The 21230-nt window shown below is 45.1% G+C and overlaps 1 protein-coding gene across 10 annotated transcripts in view; it reads left to right on the top strand.

Moving 5' to 3' along the window:
* Positions 1-21230, top strand: part of DTNA (dystrobrevin alpha) — a 222776-nt gene that overhangs the window by 117633 nt on the left and 83913 nt on the right. For 6 of the 10 annotated variants that reach the window (XM_064170655.1, XM_064170646.1, XM_064170650.1 and 3 more), the window contains exons 1-2: positions 13970-14054; positions 17192-17272. In XM_064170655.1, the coding sequence (XP_064026725.1) occupies positions 13970-14054; positions 17192-17272 (166 nt within the window). Of the gene's footprint in view, positions 1-13969; positions 14055-17191; positions 17273-21230 lie in introns of those variants that run through there. The other 4 variants (XM_064170648.1, XM_064170651.1, XM_064170649.1 and 1 more) reach the window with 1 other exon arrangement.

A 21230-nucleotide genomic window follows, 5' to 3' on the forward strand; every position in this document is an offset into this window, starting at 1 on the left:
TGTTGCTGGTTGCCTGGGAAAAGCGACCAACCCCCACCAAATGCTAGCCTGTAGTACTTTTCTATCTTGCCCAAATGTCTGTGATGCTATGCATCAGATAGTACAACCTTAAGCAGCCTATTGCTGATACAGTGAGGAGTGACTGGCACTTGGTATGGACAAATCTTATGGTATTGGAGACTGCCAGTGGGAATCCTTCAATGCCCCTTCTCAGATGCATAAAAATGAGGTGTATGGAAGAGAACACCACCAAATAGCCTTTCCTTACCTAACAATGCTTTAGAGCATATAGGTCTGTTCCAGGCAAAGGTATTTGTCCTTTCTGTCTGCTCTGCAAATAGGCTTGAGTGGTAAAATTGTAAGTAAAATAAACTTGTAAGCAGTGGGGGGGGGGGGGGGGGGGGGGGGGGTGGGAGGGGAAGCTTCTCTGTCTTTTTCAAGCCCCCCTTTCAACTCATTTGTGTTGTAAACCCACACTTCCACAGGCTTGCTTAGAACCAGGCCTGCAGCTAAATATTTACCCAGCAGATTTTGTTAAATCATATTCAGTGCTTCTGGAAATGAATTCACATCTCTAATTCCTAAGTACCCTTTGCCTATGGGCATCTCTAGTGAAATGCAGGTATTAGAAGAGATGAAATAGAGTCGAGATAACTGATAAGCTGAGTCAATAAGCAATGGGTTGAGAGGACAGAATGGTCCTTTTTCTCTCCAGGGTTTAGAAGTGGGAATTTTGGAGCTAAAAAATTCAGCTTGACTGGGTTTTTTCAGGTCCTTCAGATGATGTTTGAGAAGGATTTTCAGTTGTGTTGTCAGGCTTCCTTAAACTCTCCAGGTCATCTCTGTAGCCCTTCCCAAGTTGGATCTCCTGGGGAGAAAGCTATGGGCTTGTGGAGGTGGCACCACCCACTGCAGCAGTGGGGCATGAGGAGGAAAGGGAGATCATTGTCAATACCCTGTGACAGTCCACACAGCTGAGCCTACAGCTGGAGCATGGACACTGTCTTCCTGGAGCGGAAAGAAGAGAAGGAAGGTGGTCAGCAGTCGCTGAGAAGTCAGCAGTATGCTCTTGGAGCAGCCTCCCTGGAACTCATGGCAGGGTAAAGAGTTGTCCTGCACAGGTGAAAATGGGAGACTGACAGCATGTGAAGCTTTCGTCTTCTGTTAGAGCTTTATGTAAGTGCTTGTCTTGCTCTCACAGAACCACAGAATTGTCAGGCTAGGAAGGGACCTCAAAGATCACCCAGTTGTAACCCCCCTGCCGTGGGCAGGGGTGCCTCACACTAGGTCAGTGTATAGAAGATAGGCTTCAGCAGAAAGAGGAGGAAAGTGAGGTCTTTGCAAAGGAGTTTGAGGAAGTTTAGGCTTTGTGGAAGGTGAGAGAAGCACCTACAGTGCTGCAGTGCTGTGTGGCTGTCTCAGCTGCTTGGGCATTCCTTATTACCCATCATTAATGTTAGGAAAGTCATTTTCCCACAGAAGTGGATGTGTTCTGTGCATCCTAGAGCAGCGCTTGAGTCAGGAGCATGTCTGCTCTCTCAGCTACCCTTAGATGAGTGTTTCTGTCTGCTTCATTTTACATGAACAGAACCCTCTTTTAACAGCTGTTTGGGGATTTCCAAGCAGATGAGGAATCTTTACAACCCTGGCTGCCAGTTTGATTAGCTCTGCTGCTTCTAGGCTTCCCTGCGCTCCCTTTGGCTTTCTTCACAACTCCTTCCTCGCTATGGGGAAGGTAGGTTCGGGACACCGAATGGAAGCATAATTCCACCAGCTGAAATGTTTGTGCCATGTCAGAAGGGGGTTTATAACCAAAATGTTCTCTTACAATATAATTAATACTGGGTTATTAAAAATGTTCTTCTTCAGGCATATTTTACATAAACAGCAGTAACTGGAGTTTAGCAGGGTCCAAAGTGCACGTCTGAGAGGGAGGAATAGGGTGAGTGCCTGGCGTGTAGCAGCCTGTTTGTGCTGTGTCTCTGTACAAACATCCCCAGCCATTATCTTTGCATTCAATACTTGAGGCATTAGCTTTCTCTTCTGGCTTAGTGTAGGAGACTGTGCTCCGTAGTGATGCTGTATTTCATCTGTCTTCTGTGCACTGCTGTAATCATTATCGTGCCTAATAAAATAATGTCAGGTTTTAATTGGGTTAAAAGTAATTTGCTATATTAAGGCTTTTATTTGAGAGAATAAACTAGCCAATAGTGCATATCAAGCTGCCCATTTCTTTTTGTTTGCATTTGCTTTCATTTCCTGTCAACCTTCAGTTGTTGTAATGAGGGTGGGTTTGGGGGTTTGGGTTTTTTTTTCCCCTTTAACTGTTTTTAAGTTATTTCAGCCCTTCACAGTCTTACTTCTATCACTTGGATGTTGTAGCAAGGACATGAGATGTCTGACTTACTATTCATTAAACGGGTGGCTTTGCAGAAATTCCTGTTCCTAATAAATAGCTGCACCTTATTAATCACTGAAATTAATTAACCAGACTGATGTGAAAGGGTATGGTAATGTTACATGAGAGCAGTCCGGCCTAAATTTGCTGGGAGGCAAAGACAGAATGCATTTGCATCAAAGACACTTCTGTAACAGAAGGGCTTATGCTAAGCTTCTCTGGTGGAGTACTGGAGGAATAAGCAGTGGTGTAGGAACTGATATAAAATGTCGTTTGCTTCACAGTTTACTTTTGTAAGTGTCCTGAAAAGCATCCAAGTAACGAAGAGAAGAATGAAATGGGGAAGGATCTTTCTGTTTCTTACACCCTTCTCCTTAATTCCTTAATTCTCTTTTGCTTTCCAAGTGACATGCAGCACTCTGTAAGCTTCCACATCACATGTGGGGGAGGCATGTTCTGTTAGACAGATCTCTGCGCGTCACTAAAGCTTATCTTGTATGTGGAGATACTCTGACTCCTTGAAGTGCTAGTTCCAAGAACGTTCCCTCTCATATACACTGCTTGTAGGCAGTTCTTTTTGTTAGATGTTTGTCAAGAACTACATAGAAGACCTTTGAGCACAGTTCAGCAGTCTTTTCTCTTCAGCTAGATGGGTTTTGAGTCCAGTCCATGTGTAAAGGATTCAGGAGAGCTTTTTCTGAGCCCATCTGAGTTTGCCTTTCATATAGAAGATTCAAAAATGTCCAATTTTACCTCTCATTTCTCACCACTTAAATTTTGACCACATTTAGATATCTCATTGCTTGGATTTTTTTTCTCTGCTACTTCTTCTATGTTATCACATAGTGCTGCCAGGCTACCTGTTGTGTTTCTGTTGGATATGACTGTATTGCAGTACTGCATGTGTGGTTGTCCATGGATGTGCAGGCAGGCAGTGGTGAACACTGATGTACAGACACTGGCTTTAGTCATTCTGCCTTGGGAATAGTTAGTATCTTAACTGAGTGCCTTCAGGGACTGAGCTGTTATAGCTAAGGTTGCCAAGTGAAATCAACAGTGCATGTGGAACTTGTTTTCCCACCACAAATGTAGAGACTTAGACTTGTGTCCTTCACTGTGATGTGGCACTTGAAAACAGAATTAAAAGGAACACATTGGCATCTGCTTTAAAAGAATCCTCAGCTGAAAACAGCCACTGGAACGATCAGGCTGTATTGCTTTTAGCCAGTTGGGGCCCTCAGGCCACTCACAGAAGAGCTATGGCCAGGTAAAGCATATCTCCCATTTTGTTATTCCCAGACAGCAGCTAATTGCTAACTGTGTCTTCTTCGGATATTAATTAGATCAGCCTGTAGGCTGCTCTTACTTGCATTAAGGATCTGATTTCTCTCTGCATGAGGTTCATAGCGACTCAGTAATCAAAGCTTTTTTTGTCTCAGAAGGTATCCTCAACCCAAATATGCTCAGAAATTTGTTAATTGCCATCCTAGTGCCATTCTGCTGTCCTAGTGCCTGATCTCGCTCAACTTCAAGACAAAGGAGCAGCCACCACTACAGAAGGACTGATGTGAACAGTTTAAGCAGTGCCTCATCATGCTTAATTGGTTTTCCACCTTTCCTCCAGTTAGATCTGGAGATACTTGGATTTCCATTGGGATGGGTTTCGAGATTCTTTTCTTGGAGCTGTGTGGTGTAGTTGCAATTCAGCCTCTGTTGTCACCAGTGGAGTTGTTACGATCTTTCAGAAAGCTAAACCATGACAAAGTTTAAAGTCTTCTGGATGTTGTCAGCTGAATAATGTTTTTTTTTTTTTTTTTTGCTTAGCTGATAAGGGTTTTTTTAGCTTCTCTCAACCAGTGTCTTTTCACTTGATTGTTTGGCTGCTGAAACTTTTGATCAGGTAAGGTTACCAAAGCCAACAGCCTCTCTCTTAAATAATTTGTCTACACAACAGTGTTTAATTTTCACAGTAAACACAAAAGAGCTCAATAATTTCAACTGCCTGGGAATGTAGCTTCTCCCACAGCCACCACTTCATTTATTGAGTTGTTTTTATAATTCTAAGAGGATGAAAGTACCTACTGTCCTACAGCAAATGATCATCAAATCCCTATTTACAAAGACTGACAACTTGTATTATTAAAATTGGCAGAAGCCAGCAAATGCTTCCCAACACAATTGTATCGCTGATAGCTTACTCCAAATGAATTGGAGTTTAATTATGGCAGCACAAGAAGAACTGAAAGATCCTTTTGACTAAGCAGGAGTTCAATTATATGTGAAATCCTGCAACCTCCTTTGTGTCTCCACAATGGCAAATAAAAAAGACCTGAGAGGAGATGAGAGTACCAAAGTATCACAGTATCAATTACCTGCTTCCCGTGATAACGTCCTTACAACTTGTTATCCCTTGAGTTTCGTCACCAGTTTCCCTATGAATTAGTCCTAACCAAGTGAAAGAAGCAGAACTGCAAATGTGAGTGTTTAAGGCTGATCAATTCTTTATTGATCTTCTATTTTCAGGAAAAAAACAGTTTAAAAAAACCCCAATGTACACCGAAAGGAAAACAACAGTTTGGGTGAAGCCCAGCTCCATGATGAGAGTGTGACAAAGCTCTGTTAAGAGATGAGCACAGCAGCCAGGCAGATTTGACATAGTATATGGTCACCTTTCGTGTCCCAAGTTTTGGGAGTTTCCTTTGCTGTGTTTTGAGTGTAACTAATGAGAAATTCCTGTTAGCAGAGGTTATTTCTAACCACCCCTCAGCTGAACTGAGGCTCTGCAACGTTGTGCATGAGTGTACAGGAAATCGATCATCTGCTTGATTTGTTTTCAAACAGTTAATAAAAGTAGACAGAATATAATCTTAAAAAGGCATTTGAACAGAGCTTTGAAAAGCTGCATTCAAATCTGCAGCAGCCAGTTAAAATTGATCCTTGCTGTTTATCACAACTGTTGTCAGAAGTGATGGCAATGAAGCGCTGGAGAAAAGTTTTTTGGAGCTGACCAAAATGATTGTATGGGATCATTTTATACTCTTGCAGGTTGAGAATGCATTTAAAGCATTGAACTGTGGTTTTCTTTCTGTGGACATTTCTTGTAGTGCAGGAAGGCTGACTCTAAGAGAGGATGTTTGGGGAAACTTAGCTAAGCAACTCTTTTAAGACAGTTTGGTAAACTTTCATATAGAATCATGGAGTGGTTTAGGTTGGAAGGGACCTCAAAGCTCAGCCAGTTGCAACCCCCTGACATAGGCAGGGACACCTCCCACTAGAACAGGTCACTCAAGGTCTCATCCAACCTGGCCTTGAACACCTCCAGGGAGTTTGTGGAGCACAGAAGCACAGAATGTGATCAGAGATCACATTCTGTGCTTCTGTGCTCCACAACCTCCCTGAGCAACCTGTGCCAGTGTCTCACTACCCTCACTGTAAAGATGATATCTGTATATATATATCTATAGATGGGGAAAATCCTTCTTAAAAACAAAAGAAACATTTCTCTAACTAAATAAGTCAAGATATAATTAATTTTTTTTTCTTCATAATATTGAAATTGCAAAGTCTGACAAAAATGAGGAGAAGCAGACTTGCTGAGGCTCCTGCTGGAGATGAGCTTAGCAACAGCTTTTATTTTCCTTCTTCACTGTAAAAAGCTCATCTAGATAAAATGCAGACAGCCATTTTAAGTGCAGTGCAATTTTACCTAGCCTCAGGAAAGAATGTTGAACAACTCTGTAGTAGTGCAACAGATTAGTCCTGGAATGTAAAATCAAGAGAGACCTATTAGGGATCTGCTTCATTAAGTGATGTGGAGCAAGACATTCATAAGGTACCAATAAATCCATTAAGGGGAAGAGGACTTTGAAATGACTGTTCATGAATCTTGTTACTGACTTCAAGGATTGTTGAGGTTGGTGACTTTGCAAACACAGTTTTAGTCAGCACTCAATGTCCCTTTTGAGTCTCTGTTCTCCAATCCAAATGCACTTTGAAAGAAGCAGCCCTTATTGTGCTCAAGTTAGCTGAGCAGCAGCCACCTGCCAGGGATGAGTTTGGAGAAAATGGGAGAAGAGGAAAACTCTATGGAAGATTTCCTCTCTCATATTGCTGTGAATCCTGCATAAACAGCACTCCAAACCTAGCTGTAACTATAGCTTTTAGGCTTCTCATCAAGTCTCTGCAAGCTAGACCCTAGCAGGCTCTCTCATTTTGATAAATCCATGTTTCTGGTGCTGGTAAATCCTGAAAAGAAACAACAGTCTGTTATGTATGGAGGGCATTTGGATAGCACTGTCCTGAACAAGGGCAGACAAGAAGCCTGCCCAGCTGTAAAATGTTAGTGTGGTCTGCTCAAAGCTGAGTTTAAATGTGGACCAGATGCATAGAAAATAGCATCTGGCTTGCCAACAGCATGAAAAATAGCCACTGAGAAACCAGTGCAATTCTCTGTGTCCTAATGCTTCCAATTCCCAGAGATACCAAAGCAAATGTCTTACATTTGACATTTCATGGGAGGGAAAAAATAGCTGTTTGTACCAGGAGCTGAAGATCTCCTCGCTGGGGAGCTGCAGACTGCTCAGATAAAGGATACTCGAGCATGGCCAATATTTCCTACCAAACAATGGTACTCCTTCCAAAAGTGGTCTTGAGATACTTGCTCCTGGTTTAACCAGTCTGCTGGAGCAAAACTTCCAGCTAAGTGTTGCTTCCTAGCATACTCCCAAGCACTTCAGAGCTGCAGTGAGCACAGCTGGACAAGACTTGGGCAGAGAAAAGTGTTTCTTTTTTTCCTCTGTGCCTCCTGCAATGGAAAACCCAAGTTCTATCCAGCCTGATAGAATGCCAGGAATGTCATCAGGCAGGATTTGGATCCTCTCTTGTCAAATGCACGTCTCTGTCACAGCCATCACATGGGACTTGATAAATGTTGCATGCCACAATTAATCAATTTCAGCAGTGGATTTTCCTCGCTGTTGTGCTTCCCACCTCCCTGGGGCACTTCATCTGTCATGGACCAATGGGATGGGGATGTCTATAAGTGTCAATGGGGTGGCTTTTCTCAAAGCCATCAAACACTGTGTGTGTGTCAGGTAAGGAATTTTTGACAGTACATGGATCTCTTCACAGGGGAGCTGCTTCTCCAGGGGTACAGGCAATTGCTTCCTTTGATGGCTTGTTTTGGGAGCCATTGCTTTTACCATGAAGAGGTAGTTCAAGAAATGGAAACACATTAATTACAAGAAGGATGGCATGAACCAAGAGTTGATAAGATAGGCTGTTTACCCTTAAGTACTAAAACATGAAAAGCACTTGTATGAAAGAAATTATTACAGTACTCCTAAACCAAAGCAGCACAACAGCAAAGGAAGGCAGCATCAGGCATTTAGTTCTGACTTCACATGTGCCCTGTGATATTTCCTCCCAGATTTTAAAAACAAGTGAAGGATGTGAAAGAATGTCTGATGGATGGTAAGCATGAATCACAGAACCAGACAGGGTTGGAAGGGACCACAAGGATCATTCAGTTCCAACCCCCCTGCCATAGGCAGGGACACCCTACCCTAGAGCAGGCTGCCCACAGCTTCATCCAGCCTGGCCTTAAACACCTCCAGGGATGGGGCCTCAACCATCTCCCTGGGAAACCCATTCCAGGTTCTCACCACTCTCGTGCTGAACAACTTCTTCCTTACAATCAGTCTGAATCTCCTCATCTCCAGCTTCACTCCATTCCCCCCAGTCCTGTTACTCCCTGATATCCTGAAAAGTCCCTCTCCAGCTTTTTTGTAGCCCCCTTCAGATACTGGAAGGCCACAAGAAGATCACCTGGGAGCCTCCTCTTCTCCAGACTGAACAGCCCCAACTCTTTCAGTCTGCCCTCACAACAGAGCTACTCCAGCCCTCTGATCATCCTTGTGGCCCTTCTCTGGATATGCTTCAGCATCTCCACATCCCTTTTGTAATAGGGGCTCCAGAACTGTATCTCAGCAGAGCAGCATAGAGGGGGAGAATCACCTCCCTGGCCCTGCTGGCCACACTTTTCCTGATGCAGCCCAAGCTCTGCTTGGCCCTCCAGCCTGCAAGGGCACACTGCTGGCTCATGTTATCCAGCAGCATCTCCAAGTCCCTCTCCTCAGGGCTGCTCACCAGCCACTCACTGCCCAGCCTGCATTTGTACTTGGGATTGCCTCGACTCAGATGCAGGCCCTTGCACTTGTTCTTGTTGAACTCCATGAGGTTGGTTTGTGCCCACTTCTCCAGCCTGTCCAGGTCCTTATGGATGGATCCTTGCCCTCCAGCCTGTCTGCTGCACCACACAGCTTGGTGTCATCAACAAACTTGCTGATGTGCTTGCTCAGTGCCTCTGTCCATGGCACCGACAAAGACGTTGAACAAGACTGGTTCCAGGACTGATCCCTGAGGGACTCTGCCTGTCCCTGGCCTCCACTTGGCCATGCAGCCATTGACAGCCACTCTTTGGGTGCAGCCATCAAGCCAGAAGATGAAATTGTTATCCAAAGGGTTCAAATCAAACTAAATGAATTTCTTTCTTTACTACTTTCCTTCAAGCACTACAAACGCTGTCAAAGTTTTCAGCTTGAAACCCAGGCAGGAAAGAAACCTTCCCAGTGTCTTTTTCAGAGCCTGGAAACCTTATGCTTGGAATGATTTCTGCTCTGGAATGGCTATAATATATTGAAGCCTTAATGCCTTGCTAATTGGTACCTTACTAATTAGCCCGTGACAAGAATTTTAATTAGATGCACAGTAGGTGTTCTCCCTACCTACAGTGGAGGAGCTGTTTCCTGGGGGAAAAAAAATGAAGGGAAAAAGATAGTGGAAAGGATGAATGGAAGACAAATAGAATCTAATCCTTGCTATGAGAAGAGCTTACAGTAATTAATATTTCTCAGAATTTTATCTCTGATAATTTATTCTGTTTTGTAGAGTACATTGGAGTTGACTTTGTGAGTTTCTCATTTCCCCTTTGGAACAAATTGTACTTTTTTTTTTCCCCCCCTGTTACTTGACAAGGTGTTGCAAGCAAAATGAGAGCCACTGGAACGTAACTGCAGTCAGTTAGTCTCATGGGCAGCCCCAGGGACTGAGCTGAGCACATCCCTGGCTTGGAGGTTGGGTCTCAGTGACCCGAGTTAGGGAGCTGAGCTGGGTACCCATGAGCTGAATCCAGGTGAAGGCAGAAAAGGGAGATACTCAACACCCAGGACCTATGGTGGTAGTTGAGCCTGGGCCATAGCACACTGTAGAGTTAAAAATGCTTATGTGGAGCTTGGAAGACACAACTGAGTGCCTGTCGACTCCAAAATAACAATATTGATGAGCATCATCTGCCTTTTTTCTGTCAGGAAAAGGTGTGAGGGAGAGGTAGAAGGACAATAAAGCTGGTGAAGGCTCTAGAGAACAAATCTTATGAGGGAACTGAGGTTGTTGAGTCCAGAGAGGAGGAGGCTGAGGGGAAACCTCTCAGGCACCCAGTAACAGAATAAGAGAAGAGGATACAGTCTCAGACTGTGCCAGGGGAGGTCTAGGCTGGATGTTAGGAGGAAGTTGTTGGCAGAGAGAGTGATTGGCATTGGAATGGGCTGCCCAGGGAGGTGGTGGAGTCACCGTCCCTGGAGGTGTTCAAGCAAAGCCTGGATGGGGCACTTAGTGCCATGGTCTGGTTGATTGGCTAGGGCTGGGGGATAGGTTGGACTGGATGATCTTGGAGGTCTCTTCCAATCTGCTTGATTCTGTATTTCTATGGGTAGGTGATAGGTTGGACTTAATGATCCTTGAGGTCTTTTCCAACCTGGTTAATTCTGTGATTGCCGTCTATGACTCTCTGAAAGGAGTTTGTAGTGAGGGGAGGGTTGATCTCTTCTCCCTGGTCTCGGGTGATGGAACAAGAGGAAATGGCCTGAAGCTGTGCCAGGGGAGGTTTAGGTTGGATGTTAGGAAATATTTGTATATTGAAAGAGCGATCAGGGGTTGGAAGTGGTCAGGCTGCCCAGGGAGGTGGTGGAGTCACTGTCCCTGGAGGTGTTCAAGAGGTGTGTAAATGTGGCACTTTGTGGCATGTTTTAGTGGGCATGGTGGTCTTAGGTCAATGGTTGGACTCGATGATCTTAGAGGTCTTCTGCAACTGAAACAGTTCTATGTTTCTATCTGAAAACACTGCTGCTACTGATACTCCCCTCAGCTGGACAGCTTATATCCCATTGCAGGGGGAGTTGGGGTTGTCAGATGGGATGAAGGCTACTTTAAACTCTGCAAAATATCTAATGCAGTGAGAGGCTTAAATACATAAATACAAAGTTCCATCCCTCTCCAAGGAAGCCTGAGTTGTGTGTGTATAAACATAAAGTTATTTGTCAGGCCTGGTAATCCCCCTAAGAGCCAGCAGTGAAAAGGGTGATTTGGTTTCAGTAGGTAATGGGACATTATGAGAAATGATGAGCAGGTCCAGGGAACATTTGATATAAGGAGATATAAACATCAATAAAAGTTAAGGGAAGGATGAATTGCACAGAAGGGAGAGCCAGATAATGATTTTTGTCCCACCGAAGGGACATGTCAGGAATGGACTCTCTGAAGGAAGTGGAGGAATTGCTGTGCAATTTGCATTGTATGAGGAAGCTCTCCTTGTACTAGATTTTGACTGGAAAGATCATTCCACATGCTGCATAAGGTCACAGGTGAGCCACCTTCCAGTGGATGTATTGTGGATCTTTAAAATCCACTGAATGCTTTTAGCCAAGAGGCACTATGAGGGGAAGGAGAATAAAGTCATACTATGGCCCTGATGTTTTCCATAAAGGCTGCAGCACTCCCTGCAACAGTGGTGATGATTTTGTGAGTGCTGGAGAGCATTGGTGGAATGAAAACAGCAAATTAGATCATAGATCATAGAATCGACCAGGTTGGAAGAGACCTCCAAGATCATCTAATCCCACCTATCCCCCAGCCCTAGCCAGTCAACCAGACCATGGCACTCAGTGTCCCATCCAGGCTTTGCTTGAACACCTCCAGGGACAGCAACTCCACCACCTCCCTGGGCAGCCCATTCCAATGCCAATCACTCTCTCTGCCAACAACTTCCTCCTAAGCCTAGTCCTCCCCTGACACAGCTTGAGACTGTGTCCCCCTGTTCGATTGCTGCTTGCCTGGCAGCAGAGCCCAACCCCACCTGGCTACAGCCTCCCTTCAGGTAGTTGCAGGCAGCAATGAGCTCTGCCCTGAGCCTCCTCTGCTGCAGGCTGCACACCCCCAGCTCCCTCAGCCTCTCCTCACAGGGCTCTGCTCCAGGACCCTCCTCAGCTTTGTCGCCCTCCTGTGGACATCTTCCAGTACTGCAACATCTCTTGAATTAAGAAGCCCAGAACTGGACACAGCACTCAAGGTGTGGCCTGATCAGTGCTGAGTCCAGGGGCAGAATAACCTCCCTTGTCCTACTGGCCATACTGTTCTTGATCCAGGCCAGAATACCATTGGCTCTCCTGGCCACCTGGGCACACTGTGGGTAGAAGATCATAGATCATAGAATCAACCATGTTGGAAGAGACTTCCAAGATCATCCAGTCCAAACTATTAATACATGGGCAAAAATCTGTGAGATGTAAGTGTGAACTGTATCATGACACTAGAAGAAGATGGTGTAGTTCTTGTGCCAAAGTCAAAATAACCTAGCCTCAGACAGCAGCACACAGTCTGGAAATCACTTGCATGTTGTAGAAGTCAGAGAAAACGATGCTGGCCTGTCACCCACTCCACAAATAATGAAAGTTAATCTCAAACTGTATCTGCTCTGAAGTATTCACTTAAGTGCCCTGCCTGGTAAAAGATGCTATCTTTTCAAAGGGCTTTATTAACCCACTCGTCCTACAAGGTCTGGTCATTTATCATGGCAAATTTGTCTTCTACTGGGAGTTCGATTAGCAGCAGAAGGAGGTGGGGAGCTCAAGCTGAGGTCAAGGGGATTACATCGTTTCTCATCTTTTATAAGGACAGAGATTTAAGGCTGATCCAGATACAAAAGCCATTAGCACTCACTGTCTAATTAGGATGCAGGTTGGATCTGGTCTATCTTGAGGTCTATCTCGTTCTGCAGGTAGTGTTCCCTGACACCTTTGAGCTAGCAAGACTCCAGCTACCTCCAGGTCAAAGGCTGTGTAGCCAATCCTGTCAAGCACTATATTGGAAAGACAGAATATATTATCTCACACTTAATGCCATGCTGCACACATCTGTATCACTTCTGGCCAAATTAGAGATGAATAAGGCTGAACTTGAGTATCCCTGCAAACAGGCTGCAGCCATACCCTTCAATTCACTGCCTAGTGAGACTGCTGCTCTCATCATGAAATGTCCACATAGGCAGGGCTTTAGTGGAGCCTTTATCAGCACTCTGAGAAGTGAATATGCTGTTTGGAAAAGGCAGCTGTAATGTGCCACCTCTTCATTTGAACAGTGTCTTTTGGAAGGTAAAAAAAAAAAGCCCACAAAATAAAACAGCTCTTCTGTGGTAGCTTTGCTTTCTCCAGGAAATGAAAGTGAACTGATTTTCTATCCTGAGTCTTTCAGCATCCAGTGATTTTATGCTTCCTGTTACATACATCTGTAGGTTTACTGTGGGATATGGTGAAACATTTTGGATTGCAGGTCTCCACAAAATATCTCCTTTATATCCTAGGTGGTCCAACATTGTTTTACACGGTCTAGTTGAGATAAGGATGCAGGTTACAATGCAGGTCAGAAGCCCTAACCAGACTTGGCAGGGAAGAAGGGATCTTGGTTTGCTAGATTAATTACCCATTGGAGGTGGTGAGGCTGACACTGCCTTCTTTTTTTGAGTGCTGCTAAAGATGTTTATCTTCACTCTGAAGGCTTTAGTCTTTTATGGTTTGGCTGCTGACTGTGAAGGAAGCTGTCTCTTCTCTGTGCTCTATCCAGCAGTAGTGCTCTTCATAATGCTCTGACTTTTATATCTGAAAACTGAAGGAAAATATGTTCTCACTTCTGAGCCTTTCACTGGAGCTCATTTAATCAGAGACATACTGTCTTGAATTTGAATAAATATTTGGAGTGTATTTGCTTGAATGAATAAGAGGATATTATCTTGTGGAGTAGAGATTTAGTTGCTGTTGTGTTATTCTCTTTGTCTTTCCTCCCAGAATTGTCTGGAAAAGCATTTTCCAAAGCCATAAAATAGTATCCAAATCTTTTATGATTTCTTCTCTCTTACATAATTTAAACAGAAGATTCCTTATTTAAGAAAACCTAAACCGAATTTCAGAGCTTGTGTTATGTAAGTCAGTTAGTTACATCAAGCAGAAAAACTGAACATTGCCTTTGGGAGAGAGCAGGGGGGGGGAACAAATGCTTGAAAGCAGAATCTGGGGAATGGAGGACAATTTGGGGACCAGCTTCTCTGCAAACCCTGCCACAGAGAGGCTGGCAAAAGGTCTTGGGTACACGTGGAGCACCAGTCAGCCTCAAAGGTTCTCCAGGATTGATTAGGGATGCTTATGTGCGTGTGTTCAGTCTGGGAATAATGCTCAATGTTTTCACATGATTCTGTTTTCCAGAATGATTGAAGACTGTGGGAAAAGAGGAAATACCATGGCAGAAAGAAGGCAGCTGTTTGCAGAAATGCGTAAGTAATTCCTAGACATGTTTCCCTGTGACAGCCCAAGCCAGTTGCAGTGCACTGTCAGGAGAATGTATGCAAGCTTTCCACTTTGACTGCCTGATATCTCCATTTCACAAATGGTTTCATGTCATGAGACAAAAACTACAGCAAAATGAGCTGGTTCGACCAAATAGCAGGAGAGAGGGATTTCCTACAGCAGATAGTGTGTGAATGTGTTGTTGTAATCAGTAACTCTTGAGACATTGCTGCAGTAGAGAGGTAGCAGTGAGAAGGGATAAAGATCTCCAAAAGACCATGTCCTTTACTGGAGATCTCTGTGGTAAGTTGAATCCAGCCAACTGCTAATCACCCACACAATCACTTGATCCTCCAGTAGGGTGGGAGAAGATGTAGGGAGAGCAAAAGCAAGAAAACTGGGGAGGCCACATCTGGAGCACTGCACCCAGTTTTGGACCCTCAAGTTCAAAAGGGACATAGAGCTGCTTGAGACAGTCCAGCACAGAGCCACAAAGATGATGGAGTAGAACATCTCTCTTGTGAGGAGAGCCTGAGGGAGCTGGGGCTGTGCTGCTCAGGGAAGAGGAGACTGAGAGGTGACCTCATCAGTGGTTATAAAGATGTAAAGATGAGTGCCAGGAGGATGCAGCCAGGCTCTGCTGGGTGATGCCCAGTGACAGGACAAGGGGCACTGGGTGGAAGCTGAGGCATAGGAAGTTTCATTTAAATATGAGGAGGATTTTTTTTCCCTGTGAGGGTGGCAGAACACTGGCACAGGCTGCCATGGGGAGTTGTGAAGTCTCCCTCTCTGGAGATATTCAAAACCTGCCTGAAGGCATTCCTGTGTGATCTGGTCTAGGTGATCCTGCTCTGGCAGGGAGGTTGGACTGGATGAGCTTTGGAGGTCCCTTCCAGCCCCTGACGTTCTGATTCTGTGAGACTCCTGGTTTGTGCTAGACAGGCCTGTGCTTGTGAGTGACAGGAAGAGAGAGAAAAAATGACAACAAAAACAAGTGATGCGAAAGTGATCGCTCATCACCTCCCAAAGCAGACTGATGCTCAGCTAGTCTCCAAGCAGTGTCCACCTTGGAAGAAACATCTCCCCATTTGCTTCTTTCCCTGCCTTAGTTTTGTTGCTGAGCATGATGTTATATGGCCTGGCCTAGCCTTTTGGTCAGCTAGAGTCATCTGTGCTGGCTGTGTCCTGCCCCAGATGCTTGCACGCCCCCAGCCAGCACTGAAACTATAGGAAACAGAACAGCCTGGATTCTGTGCAAGGGCTGTTCAGCAACAGCTAAAACCTTGGTGTGTTGTCATCACTTTTGTAGCCACAAATCCAAAGGACAGCAGCATGCAGGCTGCTCTAAAGCAAACAGTGGAATCACCTACACCCAAAGTTGTGTGGAAATAATACCGCCCACTGCATCTGTAAATAGTACAGATAAAAAGCAACATCTTTGCCTACAACTTTGTTTATTTAGGATTGATACTGTAATTTGGGAGTCTGACTGAGCCTGAGTGTCACTTTGCTTTGAGCCTCTGCATCTGGTTAAAAGGCTGGAGTTTTACAAAGGAGCTACTTCCATTGAGAGGGGAAAAGTTGCATTTTACTTGTCAGCCCTGTGGAAAAAAGGACAGACTTAGTGTTGCAAGCATCATCCTCCCCTTTACCAGTAAAGAAGTCTTCCAAAAGCTGTCAGTGAGATACTAAAGGAGAAGAGAAGAGCCTGTGTAGTTTAACCATGCAGTATATGATGAAGGAAATTAAAAGCAGTACCTAAGGGAACAGATTAAGAGAGGCAGCTGGCAAAAGGAAGTAGCTGGGAATCCTGGGGGGGTGGTGTGGGAGAATCCAGTCAGAAAAAGCAAAGGAGGGGCTGGGGAGAGGGAAAAGAATCATTCTTGTTTTCATCTTGCAGGTCAGAGCTCATTTGAAAAATTTGGGTCCAAATGATGACAGATTGTTTTAAAAAGTGTGGATGAGGGATGCCTGCGTGGCCATGGGTACAACAGTGCAGCTGAGCGGCCAAGCCAGTAATGTCAAGAGGAGAGCATTCAGGAAGCACGTCTAAAATCAGCAGAGGGCCATTTCCCCCTCTGCTCCTCCTACAGCCTGCTTGGACCTTGTTTGGAAGTGTTTCGTGTGGACAGTTCCTTAAGAACCCCTGTTTTTTGTGACTTGGGTACCTTAGTGACATGAATAGGATGGGTTTTAGTCCTGTTGCAGGGCTCTCCACAGTGAAGGAGCAAGTACATAAGCCTTGAATTGATTGCATTTCCATGAAACGTGTGCTGGAATGAAGAATCAGTCTTGGAACTCATAGGCCACGTTGTAGCTGTCAGGTAGCAACTCTTTGAGTAAGATATACCAGCCAAGGAGGAGAAAGATTCAACCTCCTCATCCTCTTTTTAACCTTTCTGGGGAAATGCTAAGAGTGATACACAAGGGAAGGAGAGCTAAAGACTCTGTGCCAGATTCTGTGCCAGATTCTGCTGCTTCACTGTGCTCACCTGTGGACTAGCTACCAGGCAGTTCGTACCCATCTCTTAGACAGCTGCTTTGAACTGTGAGATGTTTAAGTTGAAGCAGCCAGGTCCAAGCTACCTGTGAAGAGGAGAGCTGACCCTCTAAGGTCCTTGTTGCAGTGAACACACCCCCACAAAAGAGAGAAAAGCCTCACAGCCTGTGCATTATTTTTACCCCCTTTGCAGACTGCTATCAGTCCTTTCATTACTGCGTGGTGTTGTTTCTGCTTTGGGTTGCTGGCAATACCTTGCTGGGATCTAGCATGGCAGCCAGAGATTTGTTGTTAAATATTAACATTAGATGGAGGTTTTCCCTGCTGTTGGAGCCTGGCCAGTGTGTCTTTTAGCCTGCAGCTTGACCAGATTGTTCTTCAAAGTGACAGACGCAGTGGGCTGACTGTTCCTTGCCTTCCTGTATGAAAGCCTTTTTAACACTGTAGCTCCTGCTATTCCCCTCCTTTCTCCTCAGCCCTCTCTGCTCTCCCTGCAAAGGACAGAGCCTTGAAAAGTATTAAACAGTCAGCTCGTGTGTCCTCTTTGTTCTCTGGCTTCCCTGCTAGCAAAGACAGGCACAGGTCATATTCCACACTGATGTCGCCGTTATTCTCTTCCACTAGGGGCTCAAGATCTGGATCGCATCCGTTTGTCCACCTACAGAACAGCCTGCAAGCTCAGATTTGTTCAGAAGAAGTGCAACCGTAAGTGTGTCAGTGCTTGCTTCCACTTGGCCCCGCGCTCCTGCTCTGCCCTTCCCGCCAGCCACCCAGCAGGGCTGTGCGAGCGGCGCTGGGAGCGTGCTGAGCAGGGGGCTTGAGCAAGTACCTGTTGGTATAAGGAGCTTGTGTCACACGTGGCAGTGATTCAGCCTCAGGAAGCTGAGCTGTGCTTCAGGCCACAGCTTTAATTAACAAGCATGGTAACTGCATTGGTAACTAGGCATTCCTGTCTACAGCTGCCTGAAGGGAGGCTGCAGCCAGGTGGGGTTGGGCTCTTCTCCCAGCTGGCAACAGAACAAGGGGACACAGTCTCAAGTTGTGCCAGGGAAGGTCTAGGCTGGATGTTAGGAGGAAGTTGTTGCCAGAGAAAGTGATTGGCATTGGAATGGGCTGCCCAGGGAGGTGGTGGAGTCGCTGTCCCTGGAGGTGTTCAAAAAAACACTGACTGAGGCACTTAGTGCCATGGTCTAGTTGACTGGCTAGGGCTGGGTGCTAGGTTGCATTGGATGATCTTGGAGGTCTCTTCCAACCTGGTTGATTCTATGATTCTATACATTCTCCAATTTTCTTTTAAAGTAACATTTGTAGCTCCTGCAACATCCTGCATATCAAATACTTTTATAGTAATTCCCTGAGAAGATGTGGTGGTTTCAGTCCTTGTCTGTGTGGGCAGCAGCAAAGTATATGCAGTGTCAGCCAGCCCCTTTTTTCTAGAGGGCCAGCTAGAGTCACCTCTTCTGAGAGGGTGAACCTGCTCGTGGTCTCTGCAGGTTTGTCATATTCCATCTAGACTTCATTCTGCAGAAGTTTCCCACTTGGTTATTGACCTTTTAAATGTTTCTTCTAAGATTTGGGTTTCCTGCTGCAATTCCTATTGGCACAGCCATGTGCTGTGAACTTTAAAGGGGCAATACATACACAACCTGTAGCAGAATATATCCAGAATGGTTTGCCAGTCCTCTGAGCAGTGGGGTTCGGTTTGTGCGTTTTACCAGACCTTTCCACACCAAGTCAAGAGGCCTCACCCTAATCAGGGTAGCCCTTGTCAGCAGTAGCAGTATGGAGAGGACTAATGCAGAGAAGACAGTTTTTGGAAGTCTTCATGTCTAAGCTAGACTGACAGCCTGGCCATGCTTGTGTTACACCCAGTGGTAAGTACGTTAAGAAATGCTCACTGCAGACGGGGATTTACCGCCCCGGAGACAGTTCCTACTTTGGGGGTTACATCTCTCTGTGTTACAGAAATGGTTAGCTTATGCTGTCCAAACTTACTGCAGAGGCCAAGCTGTGGTGGAAATGACTTTGCAGAGTATTTATTGGGTTATTAGCTACGGAGCTGGTCAGTCAGTCGCCTCTGCAGCACATCTCTCATGTTGTTAATGTATGTTCAGCTGAAGTATGAATTGCAGGATTAGCATCATCATATTATAAGCAGGCTGCCAGCCACAAAACCCAGGAGGGGTTTAGCACCTGCCCAGCAGCTGGCTTCTCCCATTTAGGAGGAAATGCATTGAAAGACACTCTGATGATTAATTTGGTTGTTTATTTTATAAAATTCTGTGTTTAAGAGGATGAAATTCTCACTTCATTTCCAGAGTAATAGAATACAATAGTCTGAGGTGACAAAAGTACCCAATTAAGTTGTCAGTGGTAGCAAAGTCATAACACTAATTGCTTTGGTGACTGTATACAAAGCACGTGAAGAAATGTAAGGATGAACTGGCCTCATTGCTGACAGGCTGAAAACATGGGTTGTAAGTCTTAACTTTGTTCCTATTACCAATTACAGTCAGCTTTTGTGGAACTCTTCCTTCTCCTTGTAAAGAGCCAGTACACATGCCCTTGGGTGTGCCAGCTTGTGCCAAATAGTGCTTGCCTTCTGGTGGCTGTTGATAACCTAAGAGAAGTGACTTCTGATCTTGTAGCAAGACTGTATCAGCCTCTTCTGAAATCAAAAACAAAGGCAGAACTTAAAATGTCTTCCTAAGAACTAGACTCTGTGGAGCTCCTGTTGCTGTGGAGTGGGTTCAACCACCCCATGGTCTTTTCACCACCAAGAACAGTTTTCTTCTGGTTGTTTCTGGTAGACCACTGCTCTCTCAGATGGCTTTCTGTTATTAGTGGAAAGCCATTCATACACCTGAAGTAATCTCAAGTAATGACTGTCCAAGACAGAGCTTCAAAACATAGAGCCTCTGAATTGGTAGTGCCCTGAAATGGTTAATATCAAACCTCCAACTCATGTCAGCTACTCTTTTTTTTTTCCCCTCCCCCTACAGAAATGGCCATTGTGCATCAACTAATGGTAAGCTCAGGAGGAAAATAAAAGGGACATGGGATAAAAACCACTCAAACATTACTGCTGCATCTCAGCTCTTTCATTTTGTGGAGAATATGTAAAGGAAAAGCTCAAAGGCAGTTCTGCTTCACTCCCAGTGCATAGCAACTCCTGTCACTCAAGCCATCCTTGTCTTCTTTGCAGTGTGCTCTCCTGCCCTGGCACACTGGCCCAGACTTGCCAGGAAAAAATTGCTTGGAAAGAGTGTATTTAAGGGGTTCTTTTAAAGAGCTAATTTAATAAATTGCAGAGACCTACTCTTGGCTACAGGCTGAAGCTGTATGAGGATGGATGCAGAGAGCAGCTTTGAGTGCCCAAAGTGGCTGTTCCAAGGAAAGCAGAGCAGAGGTTTCATTAACAGCATTTTTTTCACCCAAAGGCTCCCATTTGTTAGCATAGACAGTCACAAGATGTCATTTAACAGGCTTGTCACAATGCACTGTTGGTTTCTGCTGTCCTTCGTGCAGACCACAGGTTCATCTCCTGGCCTTCCTTTATGAATTCTCTCTGTACAGAAGGGTGTTTTGCTGAAACTGTGTCCAGTTCTGGGCCCCTCAATTCAAGAGAGATGTTGAGGTGCTGGAACATGTCCAGAGAAGGGCAACAAAGCTGGTGAAAGGCCTGGAACACAAACCCTATGAGGAGAGGCTGAGGGACCTGGGGTTGTGCAGCCTGTAGAAGAGGAGGCTTGGGGGTGACCTCATTGCTGTCTACAACTACCTGAAGGGAAGTTGTAGCCGGGTTGGTCTGTTCTCCCAGGCACCCAGCAACAGAACAAGGGGACACAGTCTCAAGATGTGCCAGGGGAGGCATAGGCTGGATATTAGGAGGACGTTCTTCGTAGAGAGAGTGATTGGCATTGGAATGGGCTGCCCAGGGAGGTGGTGGAGTCGCCATTTCTGGAGGTTGAAGCAAAGCCTGGATGAGGCACTTAGCACCATGGTCTAGTTGACTGGCTAGGGCTGGGTGCTAGGTTGGACTGGATGATCTTGGAGGTCTATTCCAACCTGGTTGATTCTATGATTGTGCAGGTTGTACGGATGAAAGGCTAAATTTGGAACTTTGGGTTGGAATCAGCTGTGTGTATTATGTGAGCAGGCTGGGTTGTATTGATGAAGTAGGTTAAAGAGTCTTGATTATCTCAGAACCCTTCTCTCATGCAGTGTTTCTCCTGAAACTGATGAATCTGGCTAGAGGTTGCAGAAGAGGTGACAATTTACCTCCATTTACCAGAACACCAGTATATAAGTTACACTTTGAGTACTAACTCTGTTGATCAGAGGACAGGGCTGGGTGATAGTTTGAACTCGATGATCTTGGGGGTCTCTTCCAACCTGGTTGATTCTATGTTTAACTGCTTCATGAAATTATTTTGTTTTCACAAGAGGAAACCTTTGCATGTGAGAAGTACTTCTTACATAAAAAATCTCTCAGAGCATTTAAACCAACAGGCAGTTCAAATGAAACCATCAAACTGAGAAGTATCAGTGTTCATCATTGCAGTTATTTGTCAAAGAGGATAGAACTGAATCCAGTCCAGCCTCGCTCTCCTGGGAAGCAAGAAATTCTTTTTAAGAACTCAAGTAGTAATAGATAAATGTG

Source organism: Pogoniulus pusillus, chromosome 34, assembly GCF_015220805.1.
Source record: "Pogoniulus pusillus isolate bPogPus1 chromosome 34, bPogPus1.pri, whole genome shotgun sequence".
In the NCBI taxonomy this organism is placed as follows: domain Eukaryota; kingdom Metazoa; phylum Chordata; class Aves; order Piciformes; family Lybiidae; genus Pogoniulus; species Pogoniulus pusillus.